Source organism: Orycteropus afer, unplaced genomic scaffold, assembly GCF_000298275.1.
Source record: "Orycteropus afer afer isolate SDZICR_OR568_19922 unplaced genomic scaffold, OryAfe1.0 scaffold00370, whole genome shotgun sequence".
NCBI classification, from domain to species: domain Eukaryota; kingdom Metazoa; phylum Chordata; class Mammalia; order Tubulidentata; family Orycteropodidae; genus Orycteropus; species Orycteropus afer.
Genome location: NW_006921957.1, coordinates 2,582,549 through 2,609,766, shown reverse-complemented (window position 1 = coordinate 2,609,766; position 27,218 = coordinate 2,582,549). Strand labels below are relative to the sequence as shown.

Below are 27,218 nucleotides of genomic sequence, written 5' to 3'. Positions count from 1 at the left end.
TGGTAGGTGAGTTTTGTGGGAGGTGCCAGAGGGTAGGGTCAGGCTTGGGGCAGGGCCTGTGACCTGTGCTCCCAGGCCCCAGAAAGGGAAAGCTGTACAGTGTAAAGCCCCATCCCCATTGATCCCACTTGACGGTTCTCTCAGAGCCTTCTCTGACCTCATTGCCAAGGAATTTTAGAGGTAGGAGCCAGGTGAGCAGCTGAGATGCATTGGTGACAGGCTTGCCTTGGCACATCAGTCTTAGTGCTAGGTAGTCCCTGGATCCAGAAAGTTGCAAGCTGTGTGCATGCTGGGCTTATGGAGTAGGGAGCAGGAAGCTGGGACAAGCTAACTTAGGAGCCCTTGGAGACCAGCACCAGGGTAAGGGACCATTTGGTGGGAACAACTTCATCTCCATCATCCAGGGGAGACCCATTTGGATCCCCTCAAGGCAGGGGGGGTGGCTTCAGCCTTACAGCTCTGTACCATCTATCATTCTACAAGTCACCGTTGCATACTGCTGGAACATAGTTGTTACATGCTGTCGAGTCAGCACGTATGTGCCCGACCCATAGCGACCCCTCCTTGGTTTTCCAAGGAGGTATTACTATGGAAGTGGATTGCCCAGCCTTCCTTCTGAGGCTGGAACATAGTAGGTATTCAATAAAATATGTGTTGATTTAATGAACTTACTTTGGTGATCCAGGGGCTTGGCAACAGGGCTGGGCTTTGAAAGTTTGTCAGGCAGTAAAGGAGATGGCTGAAAAAGCTCCAAGTTACAGGTCTGGGATGATAGACCCTCTGTCCCCAGAGCCAAACTCTATGTGCATCCACCCTCTGGGGTCCCCACTGCTGCTACAGCCAGTTCCTATGCTGGGTGGCTGCATTCCTAGCCATGGCCAACAGGTGGCAGTGCTGCCTGTGCCTGAGAGCTCAAGAATCCCTTAGTAGGACGAGCTTCCGAGGAATGCCCTCACTCTGGGTTAATGTCCTCTATTAGAGAGCATACAGCCCCCAGGGTGTGGGTAACCAGCCGTCAAGGACCTACTGCGCCCATGGCAGGGAAGGGGAAAGCAGAGACTTAAAAGGAGCCTCACGGGAAATGGTGGTTCATGAGCCTCCTCTTCATCTCTCCACTGCCTTCATCTTTCCACTTTTCTCAATCTGTTTCTTTCCTGAGTCCTCAGCCATCCATCCCTGGTGCTGCTTCACCTCCACAGACGCCACATACATTCCCTAGTATCTCAGGTCTCAGGATCTTGTATTCAGGGTATTTGGTGCTATTTGCTGGGCATGAGACTATGAAGGGTCTTCTATGGGCTCCAAATAGAGTAACTTGTCTCCTGTGCTAACCTGGGTTCATAGGGAGGCAAGAGCTGCCAACTCCACCCAATACTGTAGCACACACTGGTGGGCATCCCAGAGGAGATAGTGTTTACAGCTGGGGACTTGGGGTAATGGAGGTTGGGGCTGTGAGAATGTATACAGGAAAGAAGTCTGTAGTGATGGAGATGTTCCAGGACCTTAAGGTTTTTTTTTTTTTTTTTCCCTCAGACTAGCTTTCCATTGCTAGTCTCACCTGCAGCTCTCAACACCTGCCTGAGGTGTGCAGGATGCTGACTACCTCACTGGCACTGGGAGCACAGAAGGTTCTGAGCAATGGAGGTGATGGATCTGACAAAGTGCTTCCTACCCAGCCTTAGTTCCCTGACTTTAGGGTCCATCGCTGATAATAGGGACTGCTACCATTTCCATCTGAAGATCTAGGCAGTAGCTACATAGGGTTGTTGGGCTCTAGTATGGAAAAAACACACCATAGGAAGCTGAGACGGCGATCTCATTTTAGTCCCTGGCACATTTCAGGGGACTAGAATGGCCGGGCTTGTGTTTTCTTCCAAGCTCTAGCTGCTCCTGACCTAGGTTGGGGGATTGAGTTTGCATCCCCTCTGTACCCCCAAGCTCTGACCTCTTCTGTGATTAATGAGCTGACGATTCTGCATCGATAAGGAATTAACCTGGAGCCCTACCCATCAATAGTCAGAGGGCTGGACCTCCCACCCCCATCCCAGCCTGAGTGCTCCAGGGCCCCAGATTAGACCATTTCTGCCTAGCTTTACACAGGACAGCAAGGGTCTCCTCACACTGCTGCCAAGATTAACCCCTTCACTGTCCCCTCTACCCCCATCACCTGCCCCTCCCTACACATACACAGAGGCATCAGCTGTTTATATTGGTTTAATCCATGTCAAACGTAGTTTACAAAGGGAAAAGGACAAGTACCTTTGTATAGAATATACAGACACAGCATCACACCATGGGGCCCGTGTGAGGTTGGGGGCAGGGGACACACTTTTCCCTGGGAACAGCAGCTCTAATCCCAGGAATAATTCTTGGCAAGAGGCTGGGCAGCCAGGAGCACCCTCATCCAGCCCCAGTATCAGCCCCTGGTTTAGCTCGGTTCCCATTTCCTGCCCCCCCAACTCCTTTTAAAGAGCCCCATGAGCTAAGACTAAGGAGAGGATCATGCCCCTTGGGGCATGTGCCCCATGTCTGGGAGAAGAAATATACACCACTGAACACCGAGCACATGGGAGAGGGAAGGGACACCATGGGGTGGGGAAGGCAGGCACCCCAAGAGGTGGATGGGCCGAGCCCCCAACCAGCCCTGAAGGAGGCACTGCTTCAGGTGTTCTTTAAAAAAGAAGAAAATCATACAACCAAAGGGGGAGGGGAGGGCTAGAGGATAAGGAGTTGTCCCATTTATACACAACATTGTAAACATACATGGTCTATATTACATGTGCTTCAGTCTGGTGTTTGCATGTCTGTCTGTCCATCTGTCTGTCTGGGGGCAGGATCTCAAGAGCCTTGCCCCCTACACCCCTGCCCCACCCTGGAACAGGTATGGGCCCCAATTTTCATGGGGGCCAAAAGGCAGGGCCCAGGCCTCAACCTCCACTCTGGCTCCAGAGTCATTTGTATTTGTGTTTGTGTGTGTGTATGTGTGTGTGTGTAAGAGAAAGAGAGAGAGAGAGAATGTTCATTTATGTACATAGGGAACCTGTGTGCAAGTATGTACAGGGGGAGAGGGTCACTGTCACAGAGGCTGGGGGCAGGTGGGGCTGCTTGAGGCAAGGCCTGCCAGGGGTAGTGAGCTCACAAGTAGATCCTCCGCAGGTCTCCGGGTGCTGTGATCGTGTTGCACTGAGGGCAGAGTTTCTTGGCACCCTGTAGGGAGAGCAGGGAAGGCTTGGGTTATGCACAGCATGCCACAGGTTTGCACATGTGAGTACCTGGGCCTGCAGCCATGTCTCCTGCATCAGTGTGCTGGGTCCTTGGTCCTCTGAGCCCAGACTGAGGATGCATGGACAGCCTCTGCAAGCAGGCAGGCATGCTCCTGTGCTGGGGGGACGCCAGGATCAAACCGCCTGGCCAGCCCCGCAGCAGGAGCCCCAGTAATGAGAACAAGGCTGGGTCCAGCTGTGGCTGCTGCAGCCCTAACAAGATTACACACGGCCTTTGATCAGGACACAGAGCCCACGTCCGGGCCTTTTATTGCTGTCTCCAGGCGACATTTTAATGGCTGCTCCCAAGCGAAGAACAGGGGCAGGAGCAGGAGTAGAAGGCGCTTAGTAATGGGAGGGGCTGAGGCTCAAGTCCTGCCTGCCTACCACCAGCCTCCTCCGGACCTGCAGTCTCACCAGTATGTGTGATGCAGTGAGTCCTCTGAGGGTGGGGTAGGAAGAATGTGAAGGCAAAGGGGGGAAAATTTAATAAACCTGGGGTGGGGGATGAACACTGTGACCATGAAGGGGTGATGGTAAATATCCTGGCTTTTGGCTCAGTCCTATGCTCCTGCTTCCCCCAACCCTCAAGCAGGCTTAAGCATGAGCATCTGGGCAGTGGCCAAAACAGCCACTCCCTCCCCAACCCCATGCCACCTCACCAGAGTCCGCAGCCAGCATTCCTCGCAGTGCACATGCCAACACTGGATAGACGTCAGGGGCATCGAGTATGCATCCTAGGGTGGAGGTAGGCAGAGAAGGGGGTCATTCTGAGGTTGGCCCATCCTCAGAAAGCCCAGATCACAGCATAGAGACTCTCTCCACCTCCACAGGGCACTGAGACATAGAAGACTTTGTCCTTGCTCTAACCAAGGGCACCCCTAGGTTCCCCTCCACTTACCATGCAGATGAGGCATTTGTAACGGTCCCCACGAGATAACTGCCGTTCAAGCTCCCTGACCCGAGCTTTCAGGGCTTCAAACGTCGTCACAGCTGAATCTTCAGTGATTCTGTAAAGAGGATAGCATAGTTGGGCAGCAGGCTAGAATCCCCAATCTGAACCTCTAGCCCATACTGCCCTTGGATTCCAGAACCACATACATAAATGTCTCCCAGACATCTTTCCTGCCCTCCCACTTCCTCCCATATCCCCTATCTGCAAACTCCGCATCTCAGAACTGAATTTACACTCCCTGCTCCTCCTCCTGTAATATCCATCCTAGTGAATTTCTAAACCAGACACCTGGAATCCTTCTCCATGACTCTTTCTCAGTCACCCCCAACACCTAACATCTGCCACTGACCTAAATATCTCTTTCCACCCCTACTACCACTAGTCTAGGCCCTAGTTGTTTCTAGCCTCTTTGCCTCCAGACCCATCATTTCAATTCCATTGTTAGAGCAGACAGAACTTGCATTGTAAAATGCAAATGTGATCACTTCTACTTCCAACATTTCAATGGCTCCCTCAAAGTAAAGCTCTACCAAATTCCATTAACAAGGCTTACAAAGCCCTCCTAGGTCTAGCCCCAGCCAGTTGAATCCCTCACCACCCTGCCACGTACTTTATGATCTATCTACACTAAACTACGACAGAATCTCCACACACATTACCATGTTTGGCCTCTGCACTTTCTGCTTCCTCTGCTTGGACCCTTCTACTTCCAATCTAGCTCTGCTTCATCATTCAAGCCCAGATTAGTTACTACCTCCTCCCAGAAGCCTTTTCCAGCCCTGTCAGCCAGCACCACCACTGGTGACTACCTCTTTTGTGCCCTTAGTGTCCTGTGCTACACCACTACAGCAATGACAGTACTACATTATAACCACAAATGTCTTTGTCTTCTGTGCCAGACTGAGTTTCTCTGCAGGCAGGCTACTCAACTACCCGATATTTACTATGGGTCATTTCCTCATGCTAAGCGTGAACTATGAGGACACATCTGCTGTATAAAGAGCTGTTCCAACCAGCAGGAAAAGAAAGGGCGAGAGGTATGGGGACTGGATGAGTCCCATATAACCAAGGACCTTGGGCCATAGGCTTGACCTACCCATACCCCAAGGCTCTTTGTGATTTCCTCCAAAGCATATCAGATGCCTTGTAGTCCTTACCTATTGTCTAAGTCCTGCACAAGCAAGGTCCCTACATCTACCGAAGGACTTACTGACTACCTAGGACTGTCAAAGGAGTGATCCCCTAAAACAAAGGAACAGGACTGAAGAGGTACAAGCGCTTGGCAAGCTCACAAGAGGGAGAAAAACTTGGAAGGAAGAAGACTGGGCAATCTACTTCCATAGAGATACAGCCTCGGAAACCCAAGGAGGGGTTGCTATGAGTGGAATCAACTTGATGGCAGCGAGTTTGGTTTTGTTTGTTTGTTTAGAGTAGAAAACAGTACTAGAGATGGGCCTTACGGAATAAAGTGCCAATAATACAAATAAAATAGCTAAAAAGTTTACTGAGCACAGACTAAATGCCAGGGATTATACTGAGGTATCAGCGAGCCCTGGTGGCACAGTGGTTAAAGCACTCAGTTGCCAACCAGAAGGTGGAGGTTCAACTCCACCAGCTGCTCTGCGAGACAAGGATGTGGCAGTCTGCTTCCATAAAGATTTACAGCCTTGGAAACTCTATGGGGCAGTTCTACTCTGTCCTATAAAGTCACTGTGAGTTGGAATCTACTTGACGGCAGTAAGTTTGATTTTGGTGGGTATTAAGGGTTTAGTAAGGAGTTCTGGTGGTGTAGTGCCTAAGGCATGTGACTGCTAACCAGAAGGTTGGTGGTTCAAACCCACCAGCCACTCTGCAGAAGGAAGATGGGGCAATCTACTTCTGTAAAGATTTACCACCTTGGAAACCCAACAGGGGTCGCTATGAGTCAGAATCAACTTGATGGCAGTGGGTTTGGTTTTTCGGTTTTGAGGGATTAATTATTATTATTTACTTCCCACAAAAGCCCCAGAAAAAGATTCTTACATGAAGAAACTAACACACAAAAAAGTAGATTGTCCAAGGTTCACAAAGAGTAGGGGAGATAGGATTCAAACTGATTCCATGATCAATTGTGTGATTAATTGTTATACTGGATGTACCCAGGAGGAGACAGGTCTCCAGGTACAGAAAACAGTAGAAATAAGGGCCAAGAAGCCCAGGAGTCCTGTCTGGCTGGAAGGCTCATTTGTAGGTAAGCAGAAGGTACTAAAGTTGAGAAAAGGGTTGTGCCTGGGAGGACCTCAGATGTCACAAGTAGGAACTGAAGTTTATCTTACAGCAACGAGAAGTCATTCAGGGTGTTGGAAGAGGGGTGTGACAGGATAAGAGCTGGGGTTTAAAAGATGTTTCAATTAGGAAGCAAAGATTGGACTTACTTAGGGATGGAGACCACTGCCTAGTCACAAGTAAGATGTGGTTTAGGCATAGACAGTTTCCTGGGGTGGCCTGTTCTGCCAGCTTGAGAGAGAAAACTGACTGGAAAGCTACAGGTTGTTACTGCTGGATATAATGGTAATGGGGGGGGGGGGGGGGGGGCATGAGGTGGGGAGAGGTTATGGATGGATGTGGGGAAATCGCAGATAGTGGTAAAATCCCAGGGGCACCAACAAACTTTGATCTCTGACCTTTCTGTTTTGAGGCACTAGCAGCAACACAGAATGTGGCTCCTATTGGCTGTGTCCCACTATCAGGTATGCGCTATCACCCCATGGTCCATGATTCTCTCTGCCCTGCCTTTCTCCAGGGAAGTGGAGAAAGGCCCCCATGCCAGCTCCTTCCATTCACCATTTCAGCTCTGGAACCTTCACCCTCCACCCTTTTCACAAGTACCTGCACATCTGGCTCCTTCCCTTGCATTTTGCCCAAGACCATATATGCTGTTCCCACCTGGATCGCTGGTGACAGGATATAGTATTGGGGAGGTTATGCTCCCCCCCTCTCCAAGGACCAAGCTGGGACTCTGCTAGAAGTAGGTGGTTATTTCAAAAATGGGGGAATTAAGGCTTATGCCAGAATGGAGAACTTCCAAATTCCAAACCAAAGAATGAATGAGCTAGAGCCAGAAAAGTCTAAAGGGATGAGGCTAGGAGAGAATGAAGAGACTTCCCATTCCATGTCTAAGAGCTCTAAAGCCACCAAACCTAAAAACCAAGCCCACTGCTGTCAAACTGATTCTGACTCATAGCAGCCCTGTAGGACAAAGTAGATCTGCCTCTTAGGGTTTCCAAGGCCGTAAATCTTTACGGAAGCAGATTGACACATCTTTCTCCTACAGAGAGGCTGGTGGGTTTGAACTGCCGACCTTCTGGTTAGTAGCTGAGTGATAACCATTGTACCACCAGGGCTCCTTCTAAGGCCTCCTTCTGAGGCCAGTATCCAATTCAGAGCCCAGCCTATCCTGGATTTGCTCAACACACCTGGCCTCTGATCTTTGCTCTGGTGAGATATCCAGTTCTGCAGACCCTAACCTGGGTGGTCAGGAGCTGTGCCTGGGCCCAGTACTGGATCACCCAGTAAGCTGGGTAAGCTTAGGTTCACTTACTAATCTTTAGTGAACAATTTCACATGAAAAATTCTGCTTCTAGATATGGCTGGCATCTGTCTCTCTTCCAAACCCGTAGCACCTTCCTATAGAATCAAAGCCTCTTTTCAAATTTACAATCCTGCCAAGGATGGAGTACCCAGTAAGCAAAGCAAGCACAGGCTGCCTTGTGCTTACTAATCTGTAGTGAACAGTTTCATGTATTTTCCCATCATAGATTTTAAGTAAGCACATGTCAGCTCGTGCTTACCTTGCTTATTGGGTAGTCTGTCCCTGCCTGGTCAGAGATTCCTGCAGGAAGCCTGGCATCCTGCCTTTCACCTCCCCTGGGCTGTGAAACACATCTCCCTCGGTGTACAAGGGAGAAGCCATGGAGACTGAAGGGCCTCAACTGTAGCAGATCTAGAGCCAATGGAGATCTCTGCATGTGACTGATCCGGTTCCTACCTAGTCCAAGAGAGCCCCGCCCACTAGTGCCTGTGCTCACACAGGTGGGACAGGAATCCCGACATCCCCCAGCTTAGGTGGGTAGTAGCTTCATGGATGGCCACTGGCTCTGGCCCCCACCTCCCCCTCGGGCGCCATCCCTGATTAATGATCTTGTCTTTCTGATTTATGAGCAGCCCCTCCAGACGAGGGTGGGCGCCCCTTACGGCCCCGCCTGCCCCGCTCAGCTGGAGTAGGAGAGAATTATTAAATAAACATCCATACGTCATTCCTCCCCCCCACAAGCTGGTTGCGCCGAACCCGTGCGGCCCGCTCTGGCGCTGACACGGAGCAGCTGCGGTGATTCATGGGCAGCCGGGCCCCGCGCTGCGGCCCATACATCATGCCAGCAGCACTCGTGGCCCCGGCCGAGATAAACTGATCAACCACAACGGGCTGGAATGAATTTATGACAACACAAAATGGAGGGAAACAAATGGGAGGTGACCCTGGGCCACCGACCCAGCCCTGCACCGGCCTGCAATCCACTCTGCTGGCAGGAGGCAAGATGGAACACTGAACCTGGAATGAAGAGGCTGCCTTTTAACCCCACACAACCTAGCTTCCAGTGGAGGGTGTATGTGAAGAGAGTTAAGCAATGGCCAACGACAGTAGCTCCGGGGAGCCTACACCAGGCAATGCCAGCTACCTCCTGGGTCCAGAACTGGCCTTGCTTGGGCTTCTTTAAAGGGAGTGAGGTAACCAGCTGATTTCAAGTCCTTGTGGTGCCTAGGGATCCAGGCCAAAGGCTGCTTAGCCCTAGGTGAAGTGCTAATGGAGCCCCTTCTCCCCTGCCACAGAAGACAGGCCAAAAATTCCTACCAGAAGTGATGAGACCTGATGCTCCTGCCTAAAACCCACTGTGAGCGCCACCCGGGACAAGAAAAATGAAACCAATTTAGCTCCCGATTAAGAAACAGAAACTGGAGATGAATCAAGTGCGCTGGCTGGGCTGGGCGGCCATATATCACATTCCCCGGGCGGAGGCCGCCGTAGCGGGCAGGCAGGCAGGCAGGCGGACTACTTCTCCCTCCACCAAGGCTCCCGGGGCAGTGGCCCAGCGATCAATTCACAGAGTCACTCTTAGCACCAGCTGGGCCCCACTGCCGGCTGTGTGCCCAGGGCTGCAGGACTAAGCTGTACTCTGCAGGGGCCAGGAACCCTGGCAGCAGGTCTTCCTGCTAGCAAAGGGGCCCCCTCCTTCCCCCTGAACTGCTGACCCATGAGCCCCTCCCTGGCCGCCCACACTTACTTCTCAATGTCGCTGTTCTTGCAGGTCTTCTGCATGGCCTCCTGCTTGCTGCTCTCACCGTTGCTGGTGGATGGCATCTCTGCTGGAACAGAGGGGCAACTCACATGCTGGCCAGACGGGCCGCACAGGTGAGGGGCTGGGACTAAGTTAGAGACCACCATCCAGGGATGCCCTCTCTCCCAACCTGAGGTAGGACTCACCATCACTGGCCCATTTAGAGAACTCAGGCGTGATTCGAGTGCTGGGAGGGCCGCCACTAGAGGAAAGCAAGGAGAGAGATAGAACAAAGTGAATCCTGAAGGCAGGGGGCATAGCTCTGAGGGGGTCCAGGGGAACCCTGGCCTCAAGGATTCCCATCCCTCTCTCCCACCCATGCAAGTCTGTGCCCACACTTGCTTTAAGACTGCGCCTCGGAGTGCCTCTCTCTCCTTGGCTTCACCAGGCTCCTCGCCTGTGCAGGGGATGACGTCAGCCTCCGTGTATCTGGCATGGTGGTCAAGGACAATGGGTCCTAGTTTGCAGTAGGCCATGAGGGCTGAATCCTGAGGAGAGCTTGGGCTTCCCATGCCAAAGCTATGAGACTCTGGCCCTGGGGTGGGGTACAGTAGTAGAGGTGCTAATCACTTTTCTTACTTCACTTGGCCTGCCTCACCAGCCCCACCTTGTCCCACAGTGCTCCAAGGATACTGTGGCTTCCCGTACTCCAAAGTGTCATCCCCATCCACATCCAAGTCAGCATCACTGTCCGGGTTCTCTTTGCCACTGCACATGACGAAGCCAGAGCCTGTGGGAAGCAGGATGTGAGGAGGACCAGGAGCCAACACGAGTAGGCCAAGGGTGCCCCTTCTGTTGCCTCAAGGTAGGGGTCAGGTTTTGGGTCATGCAAGGCCCAGACTTGGGCCTGGGTTATGCAGAGCCAGAGACCAGACCCTTGACATTTCGGTCCCTTTCACGCTGCACACCTCATCCTTACGCTTCTCTGCCACTGTCTGCTGTTCCAAGTGGTCTCTACACACAAACCAGCCCCTTCATGCACGTGTCAGGTCCTCAGCAGGCATCTAGGCCCAGGCCTACTGTCCGCCTGCCTTCCAAGTCTAGGAAGAGCAGATAGAGGACGGAGAGATTCAGGTTTAAAAGGTCACCCCTATTCAGGACCTGAGCCACCCCTACTTCCCACAGTTCAGCCTGAGAAGTCCAGAAGAGGGGAGAACGAGCTTGCTAAGGCCAGTCATAGCCACAGAGTGAGACCCCCAGCCAGCGTCCTGATTTTGGCCGCCAGGTCCTTGCCAGCAGAAACATCAGGCAGCTGTTCAAATATTTGGTGTCTGAAGCGCCTGACATTAATTATTCATCTCCACCTCACTCAGCCCAGATTCCTGGACAAGTGCAGTCATAAAGGGATTAGGAAGGGACAGACGAGGGAAGCTCGGCATGCACACCTGCTTCTCAAAGAAGTCTGTGAAGACAGCCAGGCTTGGCTGAGGCAGGGGCCATGCGGACGAATGACCCCACCAAAATGCATTTGACCTTGCCACAGGCAGACTCTCAGCTAGTGGGGAAGGGTGAGTTGTTACGGTTACACCAAGCCCACTCACAGGCCATGTGGGTTCTCCGACTTCCAGGACCACCTTTCCTGATAGCCAGGGTCATGGGCCACAGAACGTCCTGCCTTCTTCCCTCCCACCCTTCCAGCAGGTCTCAGACCAAATCTCATAGCCAGCACAGCAGCCTTGCCAGGAACAAAAAGACGAAATGGATGGAATCTGTGGTGAGTGGGATCAGCAAGGAAATCCTTCAAGAGGTCAAACTATTATTCTGTGGGGAACATTGTATCAGACCATTTCTGTATCTCTATATCCCTACAGGGAGCTCTGGTAGCATAGTGCCTAAGGTACTTGACTGCTAAACCCACCAGCTACTCCTCGCAAGGAAGATGGGGCAATCTACTTCTGTAGTGATACTGCCTCAGAAACCCAGGAGGGGTCGCTGTAAGTAGGGTCCGACTCAACAGCCCATAACAACAACAACAACATATCCCTACATAAGATAGAAAAAAATTCTTTTGTATGGGTCACAAAAGTGATTAACAGTGCACGTGTTGTTTTTTGGGGTAGGGAGATAAGCAAACAGCTGAATTCTTTCTGCCTGATGGTGTCAGAAATTTCTTCTTATACATTCCTCCCACTCTCAGGTCCTTGAAATGGGTCTTTAAGTCTCTTGTCTGCCTCCTCATCCTGCTTACCATAAAGTTCTGGCCCTTTTTTTTCCCTGTCCAAAAACTAGACATAGCTCCCCTGTATGAACAATGTGCCCAGGTGCCTCAGCCTGATCCCTTCAGACCTGGATGCCACCTACTTCTCCACCCTTTTTTCCTCGCTTCACCTCTGCGTATGAGCAGACTACTCACTGTGCCTCAGACATATACCCTGCATGCCCGGCTCTTAGACCTCTGTTTATGCTATTCACTCCATCTGGAATGTTTTCCCTCCATCTTTTAATCCGTTTCAAAGGCTCCTTATTGAAGCAATTTCTTCCTGATCCATCTTCCCCCTTCTACACCTTTCTGGTCTTCAGTCTCAGAAAGATTCTACCCATCTGAGGAGGTAGAAAGCACCAGGGAAAAAAAGAAGCTAGGTACTGCCTAGCTCCACCCTATCCCTGACAGTCCTCATTTTCCCACTAAGCGGAGGCACCAACAAACTTAAGGCAGCAGGCAGGTCAGCAGCAAGGCCATTAAGCTGAGAAAACACCAAGTTACAGCTCTGTCTCCTGCTTACGGCCAGGTGTCCTGATAAGCAATTCCCACCTTACGGGTGAGTGGCACCTCTATAAACCCTCTGACAGTTTGGGAGACAAACTCTGCCATCAATCAGAATGTAGCTATCAAGTTCACTTACAACCTGTGCCCCCAAGCCCTGCCAACCCCCCTTACCCAAGTATGTGTAGCTCGGTAACCAGCCTACATCCTCTGCTCAGCCTGGCCCTGCCCAGGCCTGCCCTGTAGGTAGGAAAACGGAACACAGAGAACCCTGACATGACTCTGGAGCCCACCATGGCCCGGGTGGCAAAGCAAGAGGGAACGGGACACCCAAAAGCCACTAGGAAGAGTCCTAACTTCTGTGGCCTGAAGTCTTTCTACTGCAGTCTTACTGTCACCCATCAACCAGTACTCTTACTCCATGAAATACAGCTAGCATGGTTCCCCAAATCCTACATGTCTTCTCATGCTCCCATACCATTCATGCCTCCTGTTCTTTCTGCCTAGAACCTTCACCCTCCTGGTCCATAAAGCAAATGCCTTTTCTTTCCAGTCTGACTCAGCTCAAAGATGCCTTCTACTACTAACTCAGAGTGCCTACACAGAGTAACTGCTCTATAAATACTAACTACTTGCTGAATGAATCAAACCTCATCTCACAACAGTCTTCCAACCTTTACTGAGTTCATCCCCTGGATTGGTGTTGTGAACAGGGCTTCCAGTTGGTTGTGTTCTGACCCCCTGTGGAGAATTTGCATTTCTATCTCAGATATACTGAATCAGAATCCTGTTAAACTTTAGATTCTAAGTCTTCAGTATATCTGGGGTGGAAATACAAATTCTCAGCAGGGGGTTGGAAGGGAATGAACTGGTTTGAAACCCTGGTTGCGAACAGTGTTTCAAAATCTACTCCCCACCCTTATCCGCTGGATGGTAGATGAGAGTTTCCCAGGTATGTTTTCATAGATGTTTCTTCCTTGGTATTCACCCTGACTCCTGTGTCATTGCAGGATCACATTTCTTACCATGTATTGTCGTTTTCCCTCTCCAGACTGAGAGCTTCAAAGGTAGGTCCCAAGTCTGATTCACAGCTGTGATCTCAGCATCATCTAGCACTGAGCTGGCCAGGTCCACAGCAGATGCCACAAAATATACTGCAGCAGTACTGGCTAAATGCTGGCAACACTGTTCTACTATGACATGGGGAGTTCTGTGCCAGAAGGAGGGCTGAGGGCTGGTGGCCTGGAGAAATCTCTCAGGATATAACCTTCCTTATTCAGACCCCAGCTGGGCAGCAGCCCTCTACTTCTCTGAACACCCAGGCAAACTAGAGCATGACGTATCTTGTTTTCCAAAGAAAAGGCCTTTCTGCCTCTGGTCTGAGTAGTGGACTTGGACCCTAACCCCTTGCCCCAGCGGAGACAGATGCTGAGATACTCTCCCTACCCCCACAGGTGTTCAGAACAGGCTGCCACCACCAATTTCACTCTTGTGCTGCCCTAGCCTGCTCCAACCTCCTTCCCAGCACATTAAACTTTATTTTCTTAATGAAATGTCACTTGCTGACTTCTGGCAGAATCATAATAAAAAGAAACGGCCATAAAGCCATTTTATGCAGACAGTGCCCCCGCCAGCTTGCCCCGCCCCCCTCTTGCTTGGAAAGGAAGGCTCCACAGTCGTTTTATGTTCTCAGCTGCTGGAATATCCCAAGCCAGTACTCAGAGGCAAGATGGCACAGAGAACTCCCTTCCAAGGCTCTGGCTCCTGTTCCACGTGGCTTCAGATATAACAGGCAAGCTGCCACTCCTGCTGCTGCTATCCAGGGAAGCGCTCAGTACCCAGTGCTTCCAAGATAACCCAGAGCACGCTTTAGTCGCCAGGGACACGCCTACCTTAAAAGAGTATTGAGGGCTGGGCCACCATCCACAGGCAAACTAAACCTGATGGCCAATCATGCCCAGGAGAGTAGTGCCAGAGTTGTCCAGTCCTGTGGAGAGCAGAGGCAAAAACCCCTTCTTTCCAAACAAATACTTAACAATAGAGGAGGAGAGAAGGTTAAGTGCAGAAATGATAAGCAAATATAAATTGTATAAAAATGACCCCTTGCCCATCAACTCATTCTTTTCTGGGCCACTGAGAAGAGGGAAAGAATTAAAAAAAAAAAAAATCAGTGTTAATTTAATCAATTGATCAGATGATCGATTGAGAAACTAGAGATGCCCGTTTACTGGGGGCACTAACATCCTGGAACCTGAAACCACAAAAAAGGAACCATCGATTTCCTCACCTGCCGCTCCCAACAAAACTAGAACCCAGGGAGAGAGGAAAATCTTGGGGCCTGTGCTCACCAATGGATTGGGGGGTGGGGGAAGCTGGGGCAGCAGCTTCCGGAGAGTTTTACACTGGAATTAGTTACAGATGCAGTTACGGTGTCTTGTGTAAACGCCATCGATTGGGGAGCTGACAGTCTGGGGAGCTGTGATGCGGGACAATCAATCGGCCTGCAGTGTCACCTGCCACCTCGCTGAACAGTTGACAATGCAATTATCCAGTGTGGAGGCAGGGAGTTGGCGTGTGTCAAACGCACTTAGCCACTTTCCGGGCCTCCTCGATAACGCGTTTCACTGCCTCACGTCAGGAGAGACGCATAGAGACAGACGCCGTTTAAAACCATTGATACTTGCTCCTTCTGCCTGCACTCCCTCTGTCCCAGCTTAACAATTGTGTTCCAAAAGGCGATTAAATCCCCGTCAGTCGCCACAGGGGACAGAAGGTGCTCTGCTCCTTGCTACGTCTCCTCACCCCTCCCAACAGGTAACAGTTGTAACTACACCATGGTGGGGAGGCAGCAGCCATAACCCTCTCAATTCCAAGACTGCCTCTAGCAGGCTGCGGTTCTAACACTTGCCACTGACTGACTGGACCAGGGAGTAGGGCTATGCTGAGGGGCAGCATCAGATACTCTCATCTTCTAGAAGCCAACTCTCCAAATATGGCAGCAGGTAGGGCAAGGCCATGTCCTTGTGCCCTTGGACTCACAATGCTCTTCACTGATCCACAGTCTACCATCAAAGTTTTACCAAGAAACAGACAGTTAAAGATCAGTGCTGTAGCTGCCCTGACTGCCCTCACCAGGCTACTTGGAAACAGCTGAACCCTTAAGACAGGAACTTAAGAAAGGTATAGTCCCTGGGCCAGGACCTGGGCAGGGCAGAGGCCCTGCACAACTGGTTTTCTGTAGCACCTCTCCCTCTTGCTCACCTCTACCTGGTCGATTCAAAGGGGCTTAGTGCTGGATTCTAGTAATGCACTGACCTCCAGGACTCAGAGATACGACTTCAAAGGCCTTCCATTTCCTGGGCTGCCTCCTGGGCAATTTCTCCACCGCATCATTCTTGTGCCCACCATATCACTGCCAACTTATCTGAAACCAACTACTCCCATGACCTTTCTCCAGCTTGTCCCTGCCTGTCCATTCCAGATGTGATGGTGCCAACAAAGCCCTGGGCTCTCCAAATCCAGCTGGTGAGCTCTCACTGGCAACCCATACAGGGAAAGGACCAGGGCTCCCTGCAACAGGTCTCTTCTCCAGGGCCCAGGTACTGCATGCAGGAAATGAGAGGAAAGGCGTAGCTCACTTGTCACATACCTCATTTGACTACAGCAGGGGTACAAGCTTGTCTCTGGGGCTGTATAATTAGGTTTTCCCCTGTGACTGCTTCACTAGCTCAGCAGGCCCTTGCTCTGCCAGGTTTGGCATGGTGCCCTAGGAGAGCACCCTCTTCTAACTGCTGACCTCTTTTAGGGGAATGGTGGTGATAAGCAGTTACAACTCGGGATGGGGGAGAAACAGCAGTAGCATGCTATAAAACCTGTGGTTCTAAGAGAAAAATCAATAGCCTGGGCATACAGCTCAGGATTTCTCCTAGAACCGGAAAGGCCAGAGTATCTATCTTCTAGATGCCCAAAATTTCTGCCAACTTGCTCTCTTGAAATCTTTACCTGTTTCTTAGTCCCTAAAAAATTTGCTTCCAGCTAGATCTCTCTTGGCGTGCACCTCTTCTCTCTGGTCCTTTATTCTGTTCTAAAACAACTATTCCAAATGCTCCCAGGCCCGAGATACCTGAGCCTCCCTCTCAGTGAACACGGGTGCCCATCGTATCTAAGGCCTGTCCCCCTCAGCCAAGTGCCTCCACCAAGTCTCCCACAACAGATTACATTCAAGGTAACTAATTTGACCCAAGAGACCAGCTCCCACTGGCCCTGGTGGGAAGCTCTGCTGATGACGAAGGGGCCGTGGTCTGGGAGGAGGGAGAGAGGATGATCGGATACAGGAACTTATCTGCAATTCTTCAATTCTTTCATATCTAACAAGGACAGCAATCTCTGTTCTGTCAGCACGCACAGCGCAGCTTAAATGGGCCTCGCCGCTCGCCTGTTCATCCTGCCTCTGCCTCCCTCTCTCTGAAGTCTGCTGGGCAGCTTCTTCAGCCAGCGTTATCACTCCCTCTAACCGGTCTTGGCAGGCAATCTAATTCCTCCTGAAAAGGTCACCGCCATTTTAACTGCCTTTCAATCACATTAAGCACACGCTGCCCGGCTTGCGGCCCGGCCTACCCGGCGGGCGATCAATGCGCTGCACTGACACCAGCCCGCCTGGCGGGGCCACACCCAGCCCCCCAAGAGTTGGGGCCTCTCGGTGCTGTCCAGGGAGGGTAGCCCAACAGATGGCCAGCTTCTGCAGACAGGATTCTGGGGGCATAGGCAGTGGGGATCAGCCAGGCCTTCCTTTGATAGCTCCCCCCACTGAGGAGCCTCAGCCGCCAGCTCCACTGCGCCCTGCTCTGTCTCATGGCCCCCGCTGATCTTGCTGTAAAACAGCCTTTCATGTCTGCCTGTCTTTTGACTGCACTAAGCTGTTTAAGAGGCAGCAGCGGCTTCTATCAGGAAAGCTGGAGCAATTCTCTGCAGATAAAGGCACCTCCGGCCCCTGTTCCCTCTTCAAGTCTCACTCTCATTCTGGCTCTCCAAATCGCTCAAAGAAAAGCCCCTTTTGAACTCCCCTCAGGAATTCTTGAAAGGAACCACCTCACAGTGTAAACACTCAGGGAAAACTGACACCCGCCCAGGGCCTAAGAGCCCCTCATACCCGCTCTGTAAGTGCATCCCAGCACAGGAGAAATACTTTGTCAAATCAGCAGGCCTGGTGAAGCTTTATCCCCTTTAAGCCCTGCCTGGTGCCCAGAAGCCATCAGGCCCAATGCTGTGCCAAGAATCCTGACTAAGAAGTCACCACAGCAATGGAAGATGAGAACAGCTGCAGCTGCCAACAGAGCTAACCCAGAACAGCATCCTGGAACTGACCCTGCACGGAGTGCCATCAGCCACCTCTGTGCATCTACCTTGTAGAATCCTGGGCTCTACTGCTCATCCTTACAGGGCCTTAAACACTCTAAAACCCCAGGACAGGCCTGGAGTGAACCGCAGATGAGCACTATCCAACTCAGTGCTGATGCTCAGGGAAATGGTTTGGTCTGACTGGCCTTCCTATTTGAAGAGCTCTGGTAGCACAGTGCCTAAGGTACTTGACTGCTAACCAGAAGGTTGGCGGTTCAAACCTATCAGCCACTCATCGGAAGGAAGATGGGGCAATCTACTTCCGTAGTGATACTGCCTCGGAAACCCAAGAAGGGGCCACTATGAGTTGGGTTTGACTCGACGGCATGTAACAACAACAGCCTTCCTATTTACACCTAGCTTGTCCCCAACAGCTCAGGTAATTGAGACAAGCCCAGTGGCATAATGCCTCATGTGGGTTCTTCACTGGATGTTAGTCTGCACTGGATGTCACTGTGGAGACCACCCCTCAGCACAAGCACAAGCACAAGCACAAGCAGCATGACCTCAAGGAGGCAGACTGTCCTCCTAGCTATGGTGAGTCCCCAGGGACCAGACACAGCAGCACTCCCAAGGGTGTTGCCCAGAGAACTGGAGGCAGACAGGAAGCAGATTGGCTCACTTAATGACCACAAGGTGCAGTGCCAGATGTGCTCTTGTACAGAGAGAAGAGCTAGAGGCCAGGAGGCAGGCAGTTCCCTTTTCCCCTACCTAAGCAGACTTTGACTAGGGATTACTGACCCTGGGTGCCCATCTAGTTCTGCTCTCTGAATGGGTGGGAGTAAGAGATTTCCACTAGGCCAAGCTATGGCCCTCCAAGGAGCTGGGAGGGCACTGGAGATGGCCAGGTCCCTCTACAGCAATTGGGAAGAGCCCAAGGGAAGGAGGGAGCAGGTGGGCCTGGCCCCTCTTGCTTCAGGGATGGGATCAGAGCTAAAATTAGATTCACCAATAAAGCTCATGGGAGGTCAAATTTTGCCATAACTCACTCTCTCCTCTGTAACTGATTTCCCTGACATGGGGCTGAGGAGGAGGAGGAAAATCCAATGTGTTTGCCTGGAAGCCCTCAGGGCCCCCAGTGCTGGAGGTGTACAGCAGGTTGCTGGATTCTCATTTATCAGCCTTAAGAGGGATGGAGTGATAAATGCATAACCGTCCCTTTAATATTTTATGCAGGTGCCAACGCGGCTTGGCTGTCACCTTCAATGCATCACCCGAGGCCGAGAGCCCCCCTCGTCACTCCTAGCTTGCAGCCTCACAATTCCATTTCCCCACCCAAATACATCCATTTTAATATGCACATCACAGGCACGCAGCACGGTCACAAAGGAACCCCGCCAGCAGCAGTACCCATGTGGTGGAATGGATGACCAGCCACCAGCCCGGGTCTCTTGGCCCCCAATACATGGCTACCCACCAGAGGCCTGGCTACCAGAATGCCACTGCCCATGTCAACTGCTTGTACCTCTAAAGCCGCCTTCCAGGAGAGTGGTGGCCCGTATCCGCTTCTGTCCACACCACTCATACTCTTCAAAACGGTTGCTATTCTCATGCTCGATGTCCACAGCATCATCCTCAGCGAGGCAGGAGCCTTCCCTCTGAAGAGCAGAGCAGGATCATGTGGGGCCCAGGCCAGGCCTACCCACCCCCCAGGGCCAGCAAGGAAGGCACTGCCCTGGCCCCAGCTGTGTTATGCCATATGGGCCCCTGGTTCTAAGACTTTGAAGGAAATCAATCTAGAGGTCAAAGACCTGACCTTGTTCCCAGTAATATTCCACTGGACCCAAGGGAAATGGGAAAGAGTGAAACAAAAGAAGGCAAAGGACAGAGGGGAAGAAGCTGCTGAGACCACACAGAGACCCCAACAGCCCACAGATCTGGGGGCAGTCTACAACTAGTGTTAGGGGAAGGAAGGGAGGGATGGGAAGGTGGTAGCCCCTCTACCTTAGAAAGGCAATGCTCCACATGCCTACTCATCTCCTGCTCCGATCCTGCCAGGAGGCGGTTGCACAGGGGACATACCTGCCCTTCATCTTGCTTCCTCCGTTTCATTTTCCCAATCCGAGCTGCATGGAGAAACCGAAAACAAAGCACAGAACAAGGCAGTTGGTCACTGTAGCTCCCAGGTCCCAGGGGGGCTGACACAGCCTGACCTCCTGCCAGCTATTAGCCCATTTGTTTGTGCCTGATATGGCCCTCATGTTATAATACTTTCTCCTCCCTGGGGGACTGAGTCTTGCCAAAAGCACCTGGGGAGGAGGTTGGTGCTAAGCCAGGGAAGCATCTGCTCTTTGGCCCCAGCTTGCTCAAACTCAACCCACACCACCTATCTGCAGTGCTTAGTGAGTCCAATGGGCAAAGATACCCCATGTCGCTAGATTATCTCCCCAGAAGCCCAAGACCACAAGCTCTTTTGGTGTCAGAACATGTAGCTCTTGAGAATGGCTCTTGGCCAGAACCCAAGCTCCCTCCAAGGGCCTAATATGGCCTGCTGCTCACTCATTAGCTAAAACCCTCATTCTTCCTGGGCCAAGAGCACCATGGTACAGCCCTTAGGCACTGCCTAGAATCAACCCAGGACGAATTTCTCTGATGTCCGCTAGTCCCATTTTACAGGACAGGAGACTGAGTGTCAGTCATAATGGTACAGAGGGTCTGGATCAGACCTTGGGCATCCAGGTCAGAGGGCCCAGGGCACCTTGAGAAGGCAGCCCTTATTGTGCTACCCAAACCTGTTCCATCATTTCTAATCAGTGCGGAGGGGCTGGCAGGCCCTAGAGGCAGAGGGCTGCCTGCCATGCTGTCCCGCAGGGGGCTCAGTTCCAAAGTGCACACTGCAAGCCCACAGCACTACTAATTAATGCTGAGAGATGCAATCATTTCTAATTAGCTCACTAATCCCTCTCTGCAGCCCTCCTGTCACTGAAGCAGGAAGGGGTCAAAACAAGGGACTCTGTTCCCTCCTGCACCTCCCTGGATGCAACAGCATGATCAGAGATAGCCACTCACACCAGACTGATGGGGGCAGGGGAGGGGAACAGCCAGCCAAAGAAGGAAAGGTTCCTTGCTGCAGTGCCAGGAAGAGCTTTGTCATGGGCACTGACCTTGATGCAAAGTGATAGGATGCTCATGAATACAGTTTATGGAGGGGGACACAGGTGAGAGCGGATGTTACAATTTACGGAGCTTCTACTTTGTCAGGCTCGGAGCCAAGTACCTTATGCAAGGTAGCTCAATGAATTCTTTATCATGAAGCTAGGTTGCATTACCCCATTATAACAGATGAAACCTGGGGCTCAGAGAGTCACTTGTCCAAGTACCTGAAAAGTGGCAAAGGCAGTAAAGGAAACCAATCTGATTAGCCTAACCATAGCCTAGAACACTCTTTTATCACAAGGGTTCCTCCAACTGACCAGCATCAACAAAGACTGATCCCAGTGAGTGTGCTAGGCAGCAAGAATATGCAGTTGAGTTGAGGCCTTCCCTCTGGGCACTTGGGATCCCGCTCTGCCTGTTCAGGTCTGAGGCAAAGAGCTACTGTAACTCCAAAACAGACTAGGTTAGAAGAACCCAATCCAAGAGGAAAGTCACCAACCTACCAAGACAAGCATGGAGTCTGAGAAGCTTTGGTCTGTAGCCTAGCCCATCTCTTCATTTCCCATCTTTTCATGACAGGAAATGTGACTATATGTGGTGTACCACTAGATTTTGTGGACAAATATCCCACTGCCTCAGCCTTGGCTGCCTTAACCCTTGGAATCTCAGGCTTGAGCAGCCTTAATATGTCAAGAGACAGGGCTGGAATAGACAAGGGATGCTACCACTGAGCAAGGAAACTTGACAGTTCTAGAAGCCTAATATGGGGCAGTGTGCCAGTAAGAAGGTCCCTCACCTACGCTGCCTAGGAGTCTAAGGGAAAATCCCTAGAAAGAAGAAACCTATGTTAAGATACTGATAAATGAATAAAGAATTTCACAGAACAATTGCCTAGGAAGACACAATACTGGATATGCTCCTTGCCTACGACAACTAAAACTCCAAAATAAACCACTCAATGCCATTGAGTCAATTCTGACTCAGCAACCCCTCCTTGGGTTTCCGAAGGAGTATCTCTACAGAAGTAGATTGCCCAGTCTTCCTTCTGAGGAGTGGCTGGTGGGTTTGAACCACCAGCCTTCTGGTTAGCAGTCAAATGCCTTAGGCACTAAGCCACCAGAGCAGAAAAGATCTCTGGCAGTCCCAGGAAACACCCTAGTGGATTGAGCTTCACCTGGCAACTGCCAAATAAATAAGACAGGCTTGGTTTTTCCCTCACCATCCCATTTTCTAAGTCCTGAGCTAAGCTTACTAAAGTTTGGTAGGGAAAATTTTGCTTTTTAAGTTACCTAGAGGATAGTCACCTCCACCTACAGTCAAAGTATTGGCTAAGATTGCATAGTATGGTAAGAGAAGCACAGGCTTTGGAGGTAAACTTAAGTTCAAATCATAGCTAAGTTACATCCCAAGTGTGTGATTTTAAACAAATCACCTTGATCTCTCTGAGCTTTGGTTTCCTTATCTACAAAATGTATGTTGTGAAAATGGTGCTTAACATGGTGCCAGCCCATAATCGTACTCTCACTTTGCCAGACTGGGATACAATGTGGTAGCAGAAGCCAAGTGGCAGGAACTGGGGATCTTGAATGTGCAGCTGTCCAAGAGACCCTAAGCCCCTTCTGGCCAACCCCACATATACCACACCCCAGTCAGCACAAAAAGCTAGAATCATTCAATTGTGTTAGCAAAGAGTAATGCTCCGGAGGTTTGAATCCAAAAGGGAGAGCCGCCAGGTAGTGCATACACGGCATGCTTTCAGAAAAGGCCTCTAAGAGCTGTCGAGCCCACGCTGATCACCTTTATGAAATGTGGGCCGACTGATAACTCAAAGAGCCCTGGGATGAGTAAGTTCCTGTTGCCGTGGGAACTCCAGATCTCACTGCATTGTCAAGTCTCAGCAGAGAGGCTGTATTCACACTACTAGGCACTGATTAAAAACTGTAAGAAAAACATTCCCAGCGCCCTGCCGGCTTGAACAGTGAGGTCCCTGCAGTTTGCAAATTCAAAGCTGAGTTCTCGAGTGGAATTGTGTGGCTTGTTTCTCATTCTCCGGCACTTACTGCCCCTCGGGATTTTTCAGGGCCTTTAGAGAGGCTTGGGCAGGAGCTGGGAACCATAACCTCCATTAGACAGGCGGGGAAACTGAGGGCAGTCGCGTTGGTTTGCACATACCCAGGCGTCTTGACTGCGAAGAAGCCAATGGGCCCCAATGTCGAAGAGACCGAGGCAACCAGGAGCTGCAGGCAGTGAGGGAGGGAGGAGGCCGGGGGTGGGGCGGAGGGAGGGGCCGGGAAGGACTTACCATTCAGTCGGGTCTGCCGGTTGGCTCGCACTCGCAGGAAAGTCTGGAAGAAGAGCCCGGGCAAATGCAAAAAAAGAACATGAGCGTCAAACGCGGCCTGAAGTCCCGGCCCCCGCCCCAGCACCCGACCCCCATCCAGGCCTGCCCCGCCCCAAACAGCCCGTAAACAAACCTACTTCCTCCCTCCCGCCGGCCCCCCTGCTCCGCCGACCGCTCCGAGCCCTCGGCATAGCCGCCGGGGGCTGCTCTAACGGGACCCCGTGGCCACTGCGCGGTGCCGCCCAGCCCTGGCCTCCGGCTCTCCGGGCCCCGCGGCCGCCCGGCCGGCGAGGGCGGCGATGCGGGCGGATTCCCCCCGGCTGCCCGGCGGCGGCGGCGCCTCAGCTCCCAGTCGCGGCGGCGGCGGCCATGTTGGCCCTGATCACGTGACCTGCCGCCGTCGCGCGCGAGGGTGAAAGTTCATTGGGGGGGCGGACTAGAGTGGGACTAGGAAATGGCAGCTCATACTCCGGTAGCAACCGGCTGGGGCCGCCCCAGGGTCCCTCCCACCGCCCGCAAGGCCAACCGGTCCCAGGTTTAGCGGCTGCTGGACCCTCCCACCCCATCCCAAGCCCCCACCCACTGCGGGCTCCTTCCGCCCCAGAGCTCGGGCCCCGGCCCCGGCTTCCGTGCGGCTGCCCTAAGGCTACCGCGCCGAGGCTGGGGCTTTGCGGTAGCATCAGAATTCCAGGTCGCCCGCGGGAGATCCCACCGCGAACTCCCAACAGTCGCCCCCAGCCTAGCCCATCTGCAGTTCTGTTATTAGAGGATGCCCAGCATTTCAACTGGCTGCTGGACATGTGGAGCGTCCACAGGCATCGCATACCCACGCTGCCAACATTGAACTCAACAAGTTTAAACGGGAGCCTTCCCCCTGGGTGCCTGCTTTATAATGGGATACCACCATCGACTCAGGAAACTTGAGAGTCGGCCTGATTCCACCCTGTCCTCCATCCCTCACACTTAATCCATCACCAGATCCTGCAGATTCTACTTTTAAATCTTCTTAAATCTCATCTCAACCCCTGTATATTTCCTGCTTATTCTTTCTTCTTTGTCCCAAGAGTACTTCCTTCTTTGTATCCCCATTATCACTGTGGTTAAAGCATTTGGCTGCCAACCATAAGGTTGATGGTTGGAACCCACCAGCCACTGCCCAGGAGAAAGATGAGGCAGTCTGCTTCCAGAAAGATTTACAGCCTTGGAAACTCTATAGGGGGTGGCTATGAGAATCAACTAGATGGCAGTGGTTTATCCCCATTATAACTTTTACAGTTTTTATCAGTGGAGTGACCAGGGTTGGGGCCATGTGTGAGCTGTCTGAGTGAACCCAGAGGCAGGCACAGTGCTGAGTCGGATCTGACTCAGAGCAACCCCTCTTTGGGTTTAGAAGGAGATTGTCCAATCTTCCTTCTGAGGAGTGGCTTGTGAGTTTGAACCACCAGCCTTCTGGTTAGTAGTAAAATGCCTTAGGCACTGTGCCACCAGAGCTCCCTTATAATCTCATAAACTCTCTAAATTTGCAGCTGCTTCCCATCTGGTCTTCTAGTCTACAGTTTCTCTCCCCGCACACTACACACAGTGGTATCTTCCTATTGTGTAAAATTTAACTTGTCTCCTCTTTTAAAGCCTTTAATGGTTCTCTCCCTAGATTGGCAACATGGCATTCAAGCCTTCCCTGATCTGCCCTGTCTACTTTTCTAGCCTCTTTCACCACTCTTTTTTTGTTATTATTATTTTTTAAAATTGTTACTGTGATTTGGGTGAAAATTTACAGAGCAAACTCATTTTTCATACAGTAGTTCATACCATTTTGTTTCATGTTATTGATTGCCAATTCCCCACAATGTAACAGCTCTCTTCCTACTTTTTCCCTATAGTTACCTCTTCCCTATGCGTTCCTGCCCCCTGGGCTATCTCCTTCTGTAAATACTGCCCTTCTGATCTCCCATGATTGATCACTCTGAGGAGTGTATCTACCTGATGTAAATGTTCACCCTATATTCCTGTCTATTGTTTGGCTAGAAGCCATGGGATTGAGTTTGATTCCAGACCTGAAGGGTTACTAGGGGGTCATAGTCTCAGGGGTCTCACTAGGCCCTATCATACTAGTAAACCTGGTCTTTTTTTTTTTTAATGATTTTGAGTTTTGTTCCACATTGTTCTCTCACTCTGTCCAGGATCTCCTGCACTGATCCCTTTCCGAGTGATACAGTGGTAGCCGGGCACCATCTAGTTCTTCTCGTCTCATGGTCATATAGGCTGAGGTTTGCATGGTCCACTAGTCCCTTGGACTAATTGTTTCCATACATCTTTGGTTTTCTTCATTCTTCTTTGCTGTGGATGAGGAGAGATCCATTGTTGCAGCTAGATGGTCTCTTGCAAGCTTTTAAGACCTCGGTCCCTACTCACCAAAGTAGGATGTAAGACAATGTTTCTGTGTACTATGTTATGCCAATTGAGCTTGATGTCCCCTGCAACTATGGTCCCACAGGTCCAACTACTCACTCCCTTAGGGTGGATGGCTGTGGCCAAGAAGTTATCATAACTTTGCCCTCTGTTAGCTCTATTATATCTATGGGCATTCTTACAACACATGCAAATACACATGTAGAAATATCATCTGCCAACCTTATATATATGGTCATGGGTATATTCCCTTTAGCCTAGACATACCTCATAATTCAGTCTATCTACCCATCTATTTACCTGTAGATTAATGTTGGTCATCACCAATAATGCAGTATTGTGTATGTAAAAGGCTTATCTTTGTTGTCTGTACCTCTTGTGCACCTCTCTGTCTTCATTGTCTTTAGTGTTATTATGTTGGTTACTTGCTTTTGGTATATTGCCTTTCCTTTCACCCAATTCAATACTTGCCTCTCTTCTACCACTCTTATTCTTTCTCCCTTTGCCTTTCTGACTCTGCCTTACAGAGTGACCTGTAGCTTTTTCAGTATGCTATGCTCTGGTTTCTGGGCCACATTATCTTCCATGCCTCCATGTCTCCTGCTTGGTTAATTGTTCATCCTTCAGGATTCTGGGAAGGCTTCACTTTTCCCCTAAGGCTGGGTTAGTTGCCTGCTCTGGATTTTACAGTCCCTTGGCTTTTCTTTGATCGTGTTGGTTTACTTATCTGTCCCTTCTATTTGGGAGGCTTTCTCTATCCAATCATCCAGGTCCAGGGCCTAGCATGAAGGAGTCACTACTACTGGAAAGGAGACAAGGATATTCATGAGGGAATAAAGAGGGTGAGCAGCTGCGGTTCCCAGGTCTCTTTAAGGAAGCAGTGCCTAGGGGCTCAATTGCAGGAGGTCTGCATGGCTCTTTTTCCTTCACAAGTCTTCTAGGCTAGGCTCAGGGTTCTCCTTGCCTTTCTAGGTTTCTCTCTCACTGTTAATCCAAATGGCTTTTTGTTAACTTAGGCTCATACCACTCACCTGGAAGTCCTCAGCCCAGTGCAAGGCTGGGAAACAATTTCGGGGTCAGGGCTACACAGATTCAAGTTCAAATCTTGACTCTCTTAACTTATCTACTTTACTTAGATAAATCATTTTCTCTCTCCAGTCGTTTCTTTAGCAATAAATTGGAAGCAATGAATCCTAACTTTCAGGATAAAGTGAGATAATGGTTAAGAGGGTTAGGTACCCAGCAGGGGCTGAATATATGAGAATCTAAACCAGAAACCAATAGTCTCTGCTTTCAAGGCCAAGTTCAATGATTTTTCACTCCAACATAATTGAGCAACTACTATATGCTAGGGAGCTCTGGTGGCACAGTGGCTAAGGCATTTAACTGCTAACCAGAAGGCTGGCAGTTCAACCCACCGCCACTCCTTGGAAGGAAGATTGGGCGATCTACTTCCGTAAAGATACTGCCTCAGAAACCCAAAGAGGGGTCGCTATGAGTCGGATCGACTCAACAGCAGTGAGTTTGATTTTTGTTTTTTATAAATGGAGAGAAGATTGAGGTTGTCAAGGAATTCACGTTGCTTGGTTCTACAATCGATGCCAATGGAAGCAGCAGTCAGGACATTAGACGACGTGTAGCATTGGGAAAGTCAACTGCGAAGGAACTGTTTCAAGTGCTG

At 50.9% G+C, this 27,218-nt stretch overlaps 1 protein-coding gene across 1 annotated transcript in view; it reads right to left on the bottom strand.

The window, feature by feature from the left end:
• Positions 1–3,135: 3,135 nt before the first annotated feature.
• RNF220 (ring finger protein 220) overlaps positions 3,136–27,218 on the bottom strand; it is a 347,542-nt gene continuing 323,459 nt past the window's right edge. The window contains exons 5-14 of the mRNA XM_007953081.2: positions 23,090–23,132; positions 19,714–19,757; positions 19,157–19,289; positions 10,224–10,320; positions 9,933–10,019; positions 9,737–9,792; positions 9,537–9,615; positions 4,165–4,273; positions 3,926–4,000; positions 3,136–3,207 (exon numbers count right to left, since the gene is read on the bottom strand). Coding sequence (XP_007951272.1) covers positions 3,136–3,207; positions 3,926–4,000; positions 4,165–4,273; positions 9,537–9,615; positions 9,737–9,792; positions 9,933–10,019; positions 10,224–10,320; positions 19,157–19,289; positions 19,714–19,757; positions 23,090–23,132 — 795 coding nt within the window. The remainder of the gene's footprint in view (positions 3,208–3,925; positions 4,001–4,164; positions 4,274–9,536; positions 9,616–9,736; positions 9,793–9,932; positions 10,020–10,223; positions 10,321–19,156; positions 19,290–19,713; positions 19,758–23,089; positions 23,133–27,218) is intronic.